This window comes from Lygodium microphyllum, chromosome 16, assembly GCF_053477565.2.
Source record: "Lygodium microphyllum isolate KBCC chromosome 16, Lygodium_microphyllum_v1.1.10, whole genome shotgun sequence".
Taxonomy (NCBI): domain Eukaryota; kingdom Viridiplantae; phylum Streptophyta; class Polypodiopsida; order Schizaeales; family Lygodiaceae; genus Lygodium; species Lygodium microphyllum.
The window spans coordinates 56,211,062-56,224,341 of NC_141150.1; the positions used below are offsets into that span (position 1 = coordinate 56,211,062).

A 13,280-nucleotide genomic window follows, 5' to 3' on the forward strand; every position below is an offset into this window, starting at 1 on the left:
GAATGCCATTAAAGAAGCCTATGCCCTTACCTTCAAGGGTTTCAAGTTCTACATTGCCCGTCCTACTAATGGTGCACACTCGGAAAGGTTCCAATCCTTGGAATTTCATCTTCTGCTTATGGCTCTTTACCGTGTAGAGCAAAACAAGGTCTCCCTGCTCAAAGTCGCGTTGTTTGACGTGCTTGTCGAACCAGATCTTCCGTTGTGCTTTCTCACAAATTAGGGCATGGGTGGCTAGGACCGAGTCTGAGTGAGTCGTTCCAATTCCATGAGGTGGTTGGTCCAAGCTTTCTTCTCTTCCCATCTCTCGTGCACTGCTATCCTCAAGCTAGGGACAAAGAATTCTAATGGTGAAATTGCCTTAGTCCCGTAGGTTAGCCTAAAGGGTGTTTGTCCCACAACCGTTTTATAGGTTGTCCGATAAGCCCATAATGCTGCCATAAATTTGTTGTCCCAATCACTTTGGAGGTGGAAATTACCTTCGTAAGGACACTGACTAAGATCTTGTTCGTGGATTTTGCTTGGCCATTAGCTTGAGGGTGGTAGGGTGAGGATTTCCTGTGGATGGCTAAGAAGGTTGAGAGCAGGTGGACAATCACCTCATTGATGAAGTGAGTGCCTTGGTCGCTTACTAATTCAATAGGGCAACCAAATTGTGAGATAACTTGCTCTCATAAGAACTTTGCCGTGGTCCTAGCGTCGTTCTCCCTGGTGGCTCGTGCCTTAGCCCATTTCGTGAGATAGTCAGTTGCTACGATGATGTATCTAGCCTGTGAGTATTGTGCCGTGGGACTGACGGGTCCAATGAAGTTGACTCCCCATTTCTCAAAGGGTTGTCATGCAATGATAGGGGTCAACTCCATCTTATCCTTTGGTGCAGGAACTTTAGTCCTTTGGCACTCGTCGCAATGCTTTATGAACTAAGCAGCGTCACCGAATAGGGTGGACCACCACAACTAAGATTGCAGCAGCTTGCAGACTGTTGTATCCCCGTTGAAGTGCCCTCCAGCAATCCCTCCATGTGCTTTGCTCAACACCTCGTACATTTCGTGCTCGCACACACATCGCCGTAGCAACCCATCTTGTCCTAGCCTATAAAGTTGATTGACTATCAATTGGTAAGGTTGGATTTTCAGAATGAGTCTCCTAAGCTTGGCCTTTTCAATAGGTCTATCGGGCAGACCGTGCTCTAGCACTTGGACTATATCATCTGCCCAATACGACGTTAGATTGGCTTTAAACAAATCTTTCTTGCTAGACAAGCTGAAAAGATGAGTGTCTGGCAAATCGTCAGCTATGCCTTGTCCAACAACTTCTCCTGTAGGTATTCGGGACATGTGATCAGCCATGTAGTGTTGATTGTCCTTACGTACCGCCAAAGAAAAATCAAATTCTAGAAGAAGAAGCAACCATCTAGCAATGCGTCCAGTAGCCCATGGCTTATTCATGAGATACAGCAATGCTTGATGGTCTATGAAAAAGGTGAAAGGCGTGGCCAAGAGGTAGTGCCGAAACTTCTTTACATCGAACACCATGGCCAGCCCCTCCCTTTTTGTGGTGGAGTAGTTCATCTCCGTGTCAGTGAGTTGTCTGCTAGCAAAACTCACGAGGTAATCTAAATTATGTTTACCAGGCTAGCACAAGACAACTCCAATAGCAAATTTAGATGCATCTATATGCACGTGGAAGGTGATGTTCTAGTCTGGGGCTCGTAAGATTGGTGCAGTTGTAAGAGCCTTCTTCAACTCCTCATATGCTCGTTGGCACTCATTAGTCCACTCGAGCACGATCAACAACTTATACAATGGTTTTGCAATCAATGCGTCATTCAACACAAAGCGTCGGTAGTATCCGGTGTGACCTAAGAAACACTGAACTCTCTTATAGTCCTTTGGTGGCGGCAAGTCAACAATGACCCTTACCTTCGAAGAGTCAGTGGCTATGCCGTTCTTGGACACCATGTGCCCTAGGATGCATCCATGCTTGACCTAGAACTAGCATTTCAAGTGACTCAAAACTAGTATTTCAAGGGGTTCAATGACCGGTTGTGAAGCCTGTATCGTTTAAAGACTGCTCACAGATTCTCCAAGTGTTCTGCCCAACTAGAATGCACGCATAGGTTGTCTACAAACACCTCTAGCTCTTGTCTAAGCATATATTTAAAGATGGTGCACATTAGCTGCTGAAATGTTGCAGGTGTGTTCATCAACCCAAAGGGCATTACGATGTAAGCGAAGATACCCCACTTAGTGGCAAATGCGGTCTTGTGCCTATTGTCGAGATGTACTTGCACCTGGTTATATCCTGAGAAGCTGTCTTGAAAGCTGTAGGCCTCTTTGCCTGCTACCCTTTAGAGCATGTGCTCCATGTATGGTAATGGGTAATTATCTCTTTTTGTCGCAACGTTAACCTTCTTATAGTTTACGCTCACTCGCATCTTTCTATTCTTCTTTATGGCTATCACGATCGGTGATACCCAGTCCGTGTGCTCTATTTCGTAGATGAATCTTGCTCTCATTAGCTTATCGATTTTCTCCCTTACGGCTTGGGCATGTTTTGGACTCATAGGGTACGATTGTTGTTTTATAGCCCACTGCATGAGGGGCCATCGGTATATTATGTGTCACCACTCTAGGATCCACTCCTTTGAGCTCATCTAAGGACCAGGCAAACGCGTCTACGTACTCTTGCAGGAGTGCAATGAGACCGGTCTCTTTCCCCTTGGTCAGGTTGTCAGCTATAAACACAGGTCGAGGCTTCTCGGCTTCCCTTGCCAAGTTGATTTCCTTGACCTTGGCGGGTCCCTCGATTGGCTCACTTGATTGTCATTATCGTTTTGCCCCGAGCAGGATCATTACCTTGTCACCTTTCTTAAACTTCATGAAACATTTTGGTAGGTTCTGCAGTTTCTTTTGCTGTTCCACCTCCGACTTCTTCTTCTGTCCTTTCCTGTCTTTCTTCAATTGTTTGCGCCTTAGGTGGACTGGCAGGTCCCCCTTGATGCGTCTTGGTCCCAGGAGGTCATGGTATCTCTGGGTCACTCTTCGTACTGACCTCCGATTCGGAATTTAACTCGCATTCCTTGCTAGAGGAAGGAATTTCCCCTGGTGGTCGTATCTCGGAGGGTGCGTGTGGCCTAAGCAAGGGTGTTGTCGGTGGTTGGGCTACTCTTGCTTGTTCATACTCCATTGCTCCAATGTGCTCCAACCAAGAGTGATCGCACTCCATGTGTACGACTCCTCTCTCAACCCTGCAGGCATTTCCTCTTTGGGGCTTGGAGTTTGCTCTTATCTGCTCTATTACCCTTCCTTCGGTGTCGTATGCTATGGCATCTATTTCTTCCTTGCTTTCCTCACTAACCGAGAGGCAATCCTCGTACTCATAATCGGAATCGCCACCTTCTGGTTGCTCATCATCTCCTAGACTCTCATCTCTAGCTTCTTCCTCATCAGTGACTAAAGCCTAATTGTATAGTAAGTTTAGATCATGTACCTTGGTCCATCTCCACTTTGGTTCGTTTAGGAGGTCTCTAAGTGGCTTGAGATTAGCGGCGAGGTTGCCAATCAATTTGCATGTTAGATACTCGAGGATCTTGTGAAGTTCTAGCCCATTGCGAGGAACATGGAAAGAGATAGGCCTTGGTTGGCTACTTGAGCTCCTGGCCATCATGCAGAGTGGCGCTGGGGGACTCCTTCGACATGCTCGCAGTTTTTGTAGCTTGTTTGTACATTCCCTCTTTGTCGGAGAATGGGAGATCGATGGTCACTAGGACGTGCATCCAATCTCGCTCATCCTCAGGACAAGGGATGTATTTGGTCAAAGTCTCGTAAGACTTCCTTACTGGCTTGTCGCCTCTAAGTATGGCAAAGATGGAACCTAGGTCGACAAGGGTTGTATTCCAAGTGTCCATCTCGACCTTTACTGCTTCCATTCGGTCTCCTAGAAAGATTAAACTGTTGCCCCAGTCTTCAATGACTTGAGCATTCCTCATCCAGGGTCGGCCTAGTAGAATGTCATAGTCTACTCCCTTCATGACAATGAAGTTCACAGAGAACTGGACATCTGCGATCTTCACTGACCAATTTTTCAAGACTCCAAATGGCCTTACTTTCGTTTCGTTAGCTAGAGTGACGTTGAACCTAGCTGTTTCAATAGGCGGATTTCCCTGAGCCTGGAGCACAGCATGGCTCTACACACTTACTCCTGCTCCAGTATCTATGATTCCCTTTCGTGTTATGTCTCCTAGGGCTAGGATAGGCAAGACTGCGTGCGTCTTAGTGCCTTCCCAAAAGGCGTTGACGGTAGTAACCTTGGCACTGAGTGTAGCATCAAGCTGGGTATCTGCGTTACTGCATCATGATCCTGCAAGTAAGCTGCAACATGCTCCATCGGTTCTTCCACCCAATGTTTTAACTTCTACCATAGCGTGGGGTGCTGCCTGAGCAGGTCTCCTATACTTAGAGTCACTTGGGTGGTTACCAACGCCGTGAGAAGGTTGCTGGTTGCTCGTCTCTCTTCTAGGGTTGTGCCTCTTGGCCATTGGTCTTGACTGACTGGTTGACCCCTAGCATCTAAACTTGGCCTCGGAGGGGTTGCTTGTGGCATGGGTGTGTTTCTCGACCTTGGTCGTGCAAGCGAGATTGGCGTGCTCACGCTAGAGAGATCCTCGATCTTGTTCTCTAGGATAGGCTCAACGTCCTTGAGATGGTCTTGGGCTTCCTTTACCCACTTTTTTACTTTGGCTATTACTTCGAGTTGGCGCCTAGGATTAGGATACTCCCTTACCTTGGCACTTCCTTTCTCTGCCATCTTTGGAGCGATAGTCTCTACCTCTACATCCGTGACCTTATTACTGGTCACTAGTTTTGTCGCACCCTCAGTCTTAAGTGTGACCTTTGCGTCAATATTTTTCTTCCTTTTCCTTCGGCTCTTCTTTCCTATTGAGGCTGCATCTAAATTGCTGGGACCTGGCAATGATATGCCTGCGTGCTTCGTCTATGCTCTGGTCATGACACGCAGAGGGATGGGTGTATCCTCGTTGTTGAATGTCTCGACTCCGAACAGCCCCAAGGGTACTGATGGCACGATTGCCGAGCTAGGGGATGGCTTCCATCTAGGGCAATCGGCAAAGAGACGAGTGATGCCGCACTCGACACATCTGAGGTCAGCTTTTTCCTTATTCGCTTGTTCTCTCTCTGGACAACGCGATGAGATATGGCCTGGATGACTACAAGTCCAACAGGAGATTGGATCTTGGGTCGGCCCTGCGAATCCTCTTCCCCTATCTCTATCTAACGCCATCACCGGTATTGGTCGATAGTCCATCAGGATTGGATTGCTCTCTTCGTCATACGAGATGTAAGGGTTCATGCAGGCTTGGCCTTCGTTAGGCTCCTCCACGTAATGGACCGAAGCATCACTCGATGGATGGGTCACGTAATGGACTGGAGCATCACTCGGTGAATGGGTCACATAGGGTCCTGGTGGCCTGGGTATGCCTGTTGGGTTGATCTCCATCCAAGGGAGGGCTGGTTTTGCGTGGTTTGGTGCTGGGAGTGCCAGTTGGGCTCCTCTTCCAAAGAAATTTGGGAGCCTGTTCCTCAGGTACGGCGGATTGTATTGCTGAACATAGGGGAATCTCCTAGGTAACCTACAATGCATGGCATCATGGCCAAACCTATCACAATTCACGCAAGGCCTAGATCTAGGATCCTAGTACTCAGTCGAAAGGTGGTTGCCACCACAATGCACACGTTGGACGTGCGGTCGGGTTGGTTTCTTCACCAATTCCTACAGTCGTGCTAGCTCCATTCTCACCTCGGCTAGCTCCTGGCCTTGATCTACACTCTTCCCCGCGTCTTGCGTGCTAGGGGTTGGCCCCTCGCTAGAGGTTGTGGTCCTCTCTAAGGTCCTCTGACTGGAGTTATCACAGTTCGAACTTCGAGAGCTTCTCTCTCTCAGCTAGTCATCCACCCTAATCGTCAAAGACCCTAGCTAACACATCTCACTGTAAGCTAGAGTTACTTGCCAAAGCCTTGTATAACTCCTCACTGCGGATTCCGTTCATGAACACAGTGGAGATAGCTCTTTCATTGGGTTACTTATTCGTGAGGATTCTCTTGAAGAGGCCGCATCAATTGGACTATGAGGTTATCAAAGTATTCTGCTTCCGAGAATCTCTTAATGAAGATATCTTTTAGTCAGGCAAAGTTTGTCCGCTCTGCCACATCTAAGCTGGTGTACCATGTCCTATCTTTATTGCCTAAGCAAAGCCCAAACGCCTGGGAGCGTTGTGTAAGGTCTATGAGACCGTTGGCCTCGCAAAGTTGCTTGAACTACTCTACGAAATTGTACAGGTCGCTGCTAGGTTGGTACTTGTCTAGCTGCTTAGCTACTGTAGGGAATTTTGGTTGGCTCTTCCCCCCTGAGTAATTCCTAGGCCTGAGAGTAGAGAGGTCACTAGTGTTGTTGCACTCTGTTTAGCAGCTGTGTTGTCCATGAGCGGCTTGGTCACAAGCTCAGGGTGAGGTCTACCTCCAGCGCCCTCTCTCTCCACGTTTGGTCCTGCCTTGCTTTTGCCGGCTACGGCTAGCACACGTCGCGCTTCATGCACATCTATGTCCTACTTTATTTAGCAGCCGTGTTGTCCATGAGCGGCTTGGTCACAAGCTCAGGGTGAGGTCTACCTCCAGCGCCCTCTCTCTCTCCATGTTTGGTCCCGCCTTGCTTTTGCCGGCTACGGCTAGCACACGTCGCGCTTCGTGCACATCTATGTCCTACTGCAGCTTCCTAGCTCTTTGCTCGCGGTTGTAGGCCACTACGCCTTGTAGTGCTTTTCTAACTATTGTCCTCTCTTCCTCTAGGCTTGCCACTACCTACTCTACTGGCCTACCATGGATTACTGTTCTGGTTAGCAGGTCGTATTCATTGACCATGTCTTGGATAGTGATTGGGAACTCATCCAAGTCTTGCTGATCGTCTTCCTGGTCTGTGTTTGCTCCTGACATCATTCCTGCTTCCTGCTGATGGTCTCCCTGGGCTGCGTTTGCTCTTGATATCATTCTTGCTTCCTGCTCCATGAGGTTGTCGATCAATCTGAGCAGCTCTGGCAGCGCTTTGTCCTCAATGTTGATATTTTTTTATCCTGCCGCCGTCTTCAAGGGTCCTATCAAAGGGGCTCTAAGGCACCTGACTGTGTGTTGGGGTCTCCTCCTATTGGTGGGTTCCTTCGAGTTATTATGTTTGAGTGTGTTCCTTGTTATTGAAAACAGTCCTCAACTTGTGTACACTCAGTTGTGCTGGTTGCTCTATTGTGTACGGTGCAAATTCAAGCTTTTCGTCCTTTTGGTGCACTTATGCGCAAACAAAAAAAAACAATCATATAGGTATGGCTATCCCCTTGGCTTGTCCACGACCTAGTATGGCTCTAAGTCAGGTTGGTCTCTTGGCTAGGCTACTAGAGGTCGCTTCTAGACTGCACCATTGCGGTTTTCTCTGGTCTTTGGCTTTGTCAGTGAGCCGAGTCGGGTTTCTAGGGGTGTTTGGGAATGTGTCCCAGTTGGTCCTAACCTGGGGGGTGGTCCTATTTCTAGTTCTTAACTGTCCGATTCTGGTGTTCTGACTCTGGGAGTTGGATGGTCCGATTGGTACATCCGATTGGATGGTCTGATCGGACCGGGCTGGTCGGACTCAGAGTTTGGTCCAATTGGCAATTGGGTGTTCGATTGATTGGTAGTCCGATTGGGAAAGGTCGTCCGATTGGACGGATGGGTCCGATCGGACTGTTGGTTTGATCGGACCAAAGGGGTCGGTTCGACTGTCAAAGAGTGTCTGACTGGACGGGTGGTCCGATCGGACCCGGGTTGGTGGTTCGATTCCTGGAATCGGATGGTCTGATGCTCCCAGTTGGACCATTCGATTGCTCGACTCTGGGAGTTGGACTAGGACACAGTGGTCCGATTGCGAACCCAACGGCGCATTGCAATGCGTCTTGGTCGATTTCTCCACATAGTGGTTGCGGTTGCCTAGAGGACTTTCCAGATTGAGCAAATACATAGCAATGAAAATTTGTATCTACTTGGGGTGGTTGGAAAGCTTAGAATTAGGAGGCGTGATCTCTTCCTTGATTTGCAACCCTCTCTCTCTCTCTCAAGCTTTCTCTTTCACTCTTAGTGTGCAGAAATGAGCTCTTTCCCCCTATCCTTAGGGTTTTATGGTCCTACCTTACTCAGTCCTTACCTCCCAACTCACCCTCCTCAGTCATCAGGCTTGAAGCCTAATCTTTTTCCCGCTCTTTCCAGGTTGTGCCCTGTTTACAGCAGCAAAACCCTACTGTTTTCTCACAATCTTTTAGTCCTATTCTACCTTAGTGCAAACAAAAATCACAAGACAATGCTTGGGCTGAACCATCCTACTCGTCTACACATGAGAAACCCAAAATACTTACTTGTTTCGTAGATTAAAATGCCTAAATCTCCTATCTACCTGAAGCACCGGTTCGGGGATGAAACCCTACTTCCGTACTCAATTTGAAGCACGTGGCACTCAAGGCTTGAATCCTTTGTCTTGGCAACGGAACCAAAATGAAGGAAGCTCTCTAGCTCAACCCTCGAGACCTACGGAGCGCTTATTGATCAAGCGTTTCAAGCCGAGCGGCCATGGCTACCTGTCACATAGGCGACGCACTATCCCTACCCATGGGTTGTAGTGAGCTTACCTTGATGCTCGATCGAGTACCCTCCTCTCTCTTGCACACCGGTAGCTCCACGATCCTTAAGGCAAGCTCAAGCAACCTAAATCCCTCTCCATCAAGCTCTATCCTCCACAGCCGTGTGAGACAAGAGAAGAGGAGAAGAGAAGAAGATGAAGAGAGGAGACGGAGAGCTTCTTCTCCTCGATCCCTCACTCTCACACACTCACTCTCTCACTCTCTCACACTCCCTCACTCAAGCACAAGCAAGAAGACAAGAAGAGAAGAATATGCTTTTTGCCACACGCCAAGAATGAGCTCTCATTCACTTTTTGAACTTTATATAAAAAGCCCTAAATCCCTTTTGGGCAGTCATCCCCTTATCCCCCTTTTCTTACATGGCCGGCCGTAGCCTACTAGGCTCTTCTTCCCATTGTCCTCCTCTCTTCGTGGCTTAGTCCTATCGCCCGTTCATGGTTATAAATTGCACGGGAGGGAGCCTGGCGCTCTTTTACAAAGGTTTTGATTGTGCCTTTTTAAAGGTGCACCTTTTTGCTTTTGGCTTCTTGTGGCTTCCATGGTTGTGTCTTGTACTCTTGGTGGTTGTTCCCATTCTTTTAGGTTTCTTTCGGGCCCGCTTTCTTGTAGGGTGCCTTTTCCTTTTTTCCACCTTGCACTTTTCCTCTTGATGCCTCATTTTTTGCTTCCTTCTCTTTGCACTTTTAGGTTTCTTCCGGGCCCACTCTCTTGTAGGGCACCTTTTTCTTTTTTTCGCCTTGCGCTTTTCCTCTTGATGCCTCGTTTTCCGCTTCCTTAACTTTGTAGTAAACACATGCCTATTCTTACTATATCTTTTCTAGTTTCCACTTCTTTGCAAGATGTAGGGATTGTTATGTAAACACAAGAAGAGGTGCTTATAATAAAAAATCTGTAAACCCTCTTGTAAGTTTTCCCCCTCAAGAAGAGGTGCTTATAATAAAAAATCTGTAAACCCTCTTGTAAGTTTTCCCCCTCCTTCTCTTTCTTCTAATGTTATTTCTGAAGGTCAATTTTAAGTAGGTGAAACATCTCATTCTTCTTTTTGGTGTTCATCCACATTTCAATTTCAAATATTAAATTTGGAAAATCAAATTAAAGAATTCACTTCCACACCATCATCACAGAGAGAAAGAAAGAAAGAAATATTAACATCTTCTGAGGCAATTTATTAATGATGTTTACAATAAATCCATTGTGTGTTTAACATAGGTAAACAATGTAGACAAGAAGGAAGTAGAGTCACATATGTGTACAAGAGCTCGTAGCTCTCCTACCATCTAAAATGTTTAGCATAGGTTATATGGATGGGCCTTCAAAGATATATATGGTGGTATCTCCTATGTTCAGGCTTTTGAAATTGTTTGACATTTATGAGATATGACAGCCCGAATCTTTAGGTGCCCATTTTCTTCCTTCTTGTGTTTCAAGGATGTGTGACGTGCGGGCTCCTTGGGACTTATTTTTCCTAGTATAACAATTGATTACATGTGATACAAAAAGGGGGGGAAAAGGGCAGGGAGGGAGGGGGATATGGAAATCTTGATGCCGGTAATTTATTTCTGACTCTCCGGTCTTATCTATGCGCTTCTCCTTTACAGATTTCAGAATTTATGGCACAGCTCTCTTGCAAATCACTTTTGCCATATATGGAACAAAAAATTCGATCTCTCAATCAGCAGGTGAGGCTGATGGTGCTACACATGTTTGTGTTTCCCATTGTAATTGACATGATTAAATCTTTATTGTTCTGAGCTGTTTAACATTGAATATGTAACCAGGTTGTAGCAACCAGGAAGGGCCTGAGAAACCAAATCAAGAATCTTTGGTGGCGCAAGGGAAAGGATGAAACTACAGATGCCTCACCTAATTCAATGTATTGATTATTAAGTCGATGTATTGATCATGGAAATCTATGTGGTTAATGGAGATAGTCAAGCATAACAATTGTATGAGCGGCTGAATCTGACCCAAATCATGCCCAAATCATATCTGAAAAGGGCTTAGTTTGGTTATCTCTGGCTCTTTTTTCTTCCTTTGTTTTTCTCCAGCCCCCAAGGGGTGTTTTTTGGGGGTTTACTAATCTAGATGCCAGTATTTGTTCAAAGATTGCTTATAGAAGATATGTGGTAATGTTGCTTCACACAGTCGCTGTTGGCTGTATTACAGGTACACAATTAGCTCCATTGAGTCACAGATCAGAGTTCTAGCTGATTATGCCTTCATGCTGCATGATTATGAACTTGCTTTATCCAATTACCGGCTCATTGCAAGTGATTACAAAACCGATAAAGCGTGGAAATACTATGCAGGGGTGCAGGTGTGTGCTAGTCTTTGCCTTAGATGAGTTATGAAGATCTCATTTAGCTACTGAATTTGTGGGATGTTCACTTACGAGGGCCAAAATATTCTGGTGCAATCTATGGCAAGGATTCTTTTTCATATTTGTTGGAATTTCTTGGTCTTTCAAGGTTGGATGTTCATGGTAATTAAACAGAAAAGAACAACTCTGATGCATTTCTTAGAAATATAGAAGCTAAAGGGTTAATGTTTACTCTAATAAGAGGAAATGAAGATAAGAGGAGTTGGAGATTTGTTAATAGAAGTTTCTTTTCTCGGAAACAAAGGTAGTTGAGTATACTGAGAAGAAACTACACTAAAGAACTTCACCAAAAATACCTTACATATAGCTGTTGGATCCTCCATTTAGGAGATTCATCAGTTAATGCTTCAGTTAGGCATACAAGCCATGCTTCTTTCTAAGTGAAGTAAGGTGGTTAAGAAGCCAACAAGAGAAAAGGCAAAAGTAGCAATAAGTTTAAGGAGTGAGGGTATAAGGTGCAGGATTCACAGTAATACCTCTTGAAAGATCTGTAAAGAGTATGCAGAACATGTTATTTGATTATTGACATTGTTCCAGACCTTTTCACATATTTCTGATGTCATGAAAGACAGGCTGCATGCATGAGAGTTCCTTCTGCTCAAGGCCTAGTACCTCAGCACAGTATTAGCATTGCATGAGGAGAACCGGTCCCTCTTTGGTTGGTACTGATACCTCCCCCTAGGATCCAACTTGCGCACAAGACATGACACAAGCAGTATTCACAAATGAAAGGGACTGGACATCAGACTCGCCTTGGAGTGATAGAGCCAAATGGGTTCACCCCCCCAGCCTAGGAGCTAGCAGCACTCCAGGTGACTACCACATCCCAAGGGTTGACGTCCCATACTACCAGTCCCACACCATCTTGGTGTACGGATGTGTTGGCCAACGGGCCAATAGTCCAGGAGTGGTGATTACACAATAATGTGAACAATAGGGTCTTGAGTCCTATAAATAGGACTTAGCTGCCCTAAGCTCGAAGTGTACTTAGTGCATATGCACTAAGTCACTTCATGACCACTATGACCAATGCTACTAGTGCCCATCTAGATGTTGAGGGGTGTAACAGACACAATTTGCATACTCATTAATATGTAGTCCACTCCCACTCTACTAGAAAGTTAACTTGTGTAATTCTAATGCTACCCTTATTGCTTAGGCAAAGATATATACATGTTTGATAGTACCTCTGCCTCCACAAGTGATCAAAGTGGTGTTACGGGTAAAGGCGCTTGTGCCTAGCCACCCACACTGTAGGTGGCGGGCGCCCATTACCATCACTTTATTCTTTTTCTTTCATTGACATTTGAATAAAGGAAGGCCGTTCGCAGATTATGATTGTTGGAGTTCTCACATTTTGTGTCTTTCTCTCTCTTGCTCTTGCTCCTTTCACCATAGGTCTTGATTCCGCTCCGTGCTTCCACTTCAAGGCTTACTCCCTTCAACCAGTATTAGAGCTATCTTCCCCAAGAGCTTGTGCCCGACCCGGCATTGCTTCAACTTGTGGAGAAAAGCTTCAGCTCACATTTTCAATGGCAGCCATGGATTCTTCACTCTAAGGTATGCATTGAGCCTTATCTTCTACCCGGATTCTTCCCCCCCTTTTGAGGTCTAATCTAGGCCCTTGTTAGAGGCCATTGAGCATTGCCACAAGGCCTATTGAGGCCAGCATCTAAGGCAGCCCCTCCATCAGCAGTCCACCTGTTTGTGCCTATTTAGGCAGCCCTCCCCCTTGTCAGATTTGATACCTTTGACACCTCTCACACCTCCCTTGTGGCCTTTGGCATTTGGGCAATCATCTCGGGTACCCTTGGCATTGACATTGCGCATTGGACATGAGATTTGAGCTCATACACTTCAGTTCCTTGCTGTATACAGCAGCAAACTTGCTGCTTGTAGGTTTGTGAAGGCTTTACTTGATTGTTTGAAGCTCGTATATGCCTTCCAGGATGCCTCTATACATATGTATTGATGTTGAATACTTGGGTGATGATGTGGCATTGATGTGAGATAGTATTGGACTGATTTGAGCACTCTTTTGCTCACTTTTAAAGAGGCTTTTTACTATTGTAATTAGTAGGGTTGAGTGCTCTTTTATCAAGGATCTTGTATGCCTATTGCTATTGGGTGTTTTCGGAGCACTTTGGATGCTACATTGGGGTACACTATTGA

General features: G+C 46.1%; 1 protein-coding gene across 1 annotated transcript in view; it reads left to right on the plus strand.

The window, feature by feature from the left end:
• Window positions 1-13,280, plus strand: part of LOC148022854 (Tetratricopeptide repeat (TPR)-like superfamily protein) — a 167,474-nt gene that overhangs the window by 43,847 nt on the left and 110,347 nt on the right. The window contains exons 8-10 of the mRNA XM_087695772.1: window positions 10,327-10,407; window positions 10,507-10,601; window positions 10,895-11,045. Coding sequence (XP_087551898.1) covers window positions 10,327-10,407; window positions 10,507-10,601; window positions 10,895-11,045 — 327 coding nt within the window. The remainder of the gene's footprint in view (window positions 1-10,326; window positions 10,408-10,506; window positions 10,602-10,894; window positions 11,046-13,280) is intronic.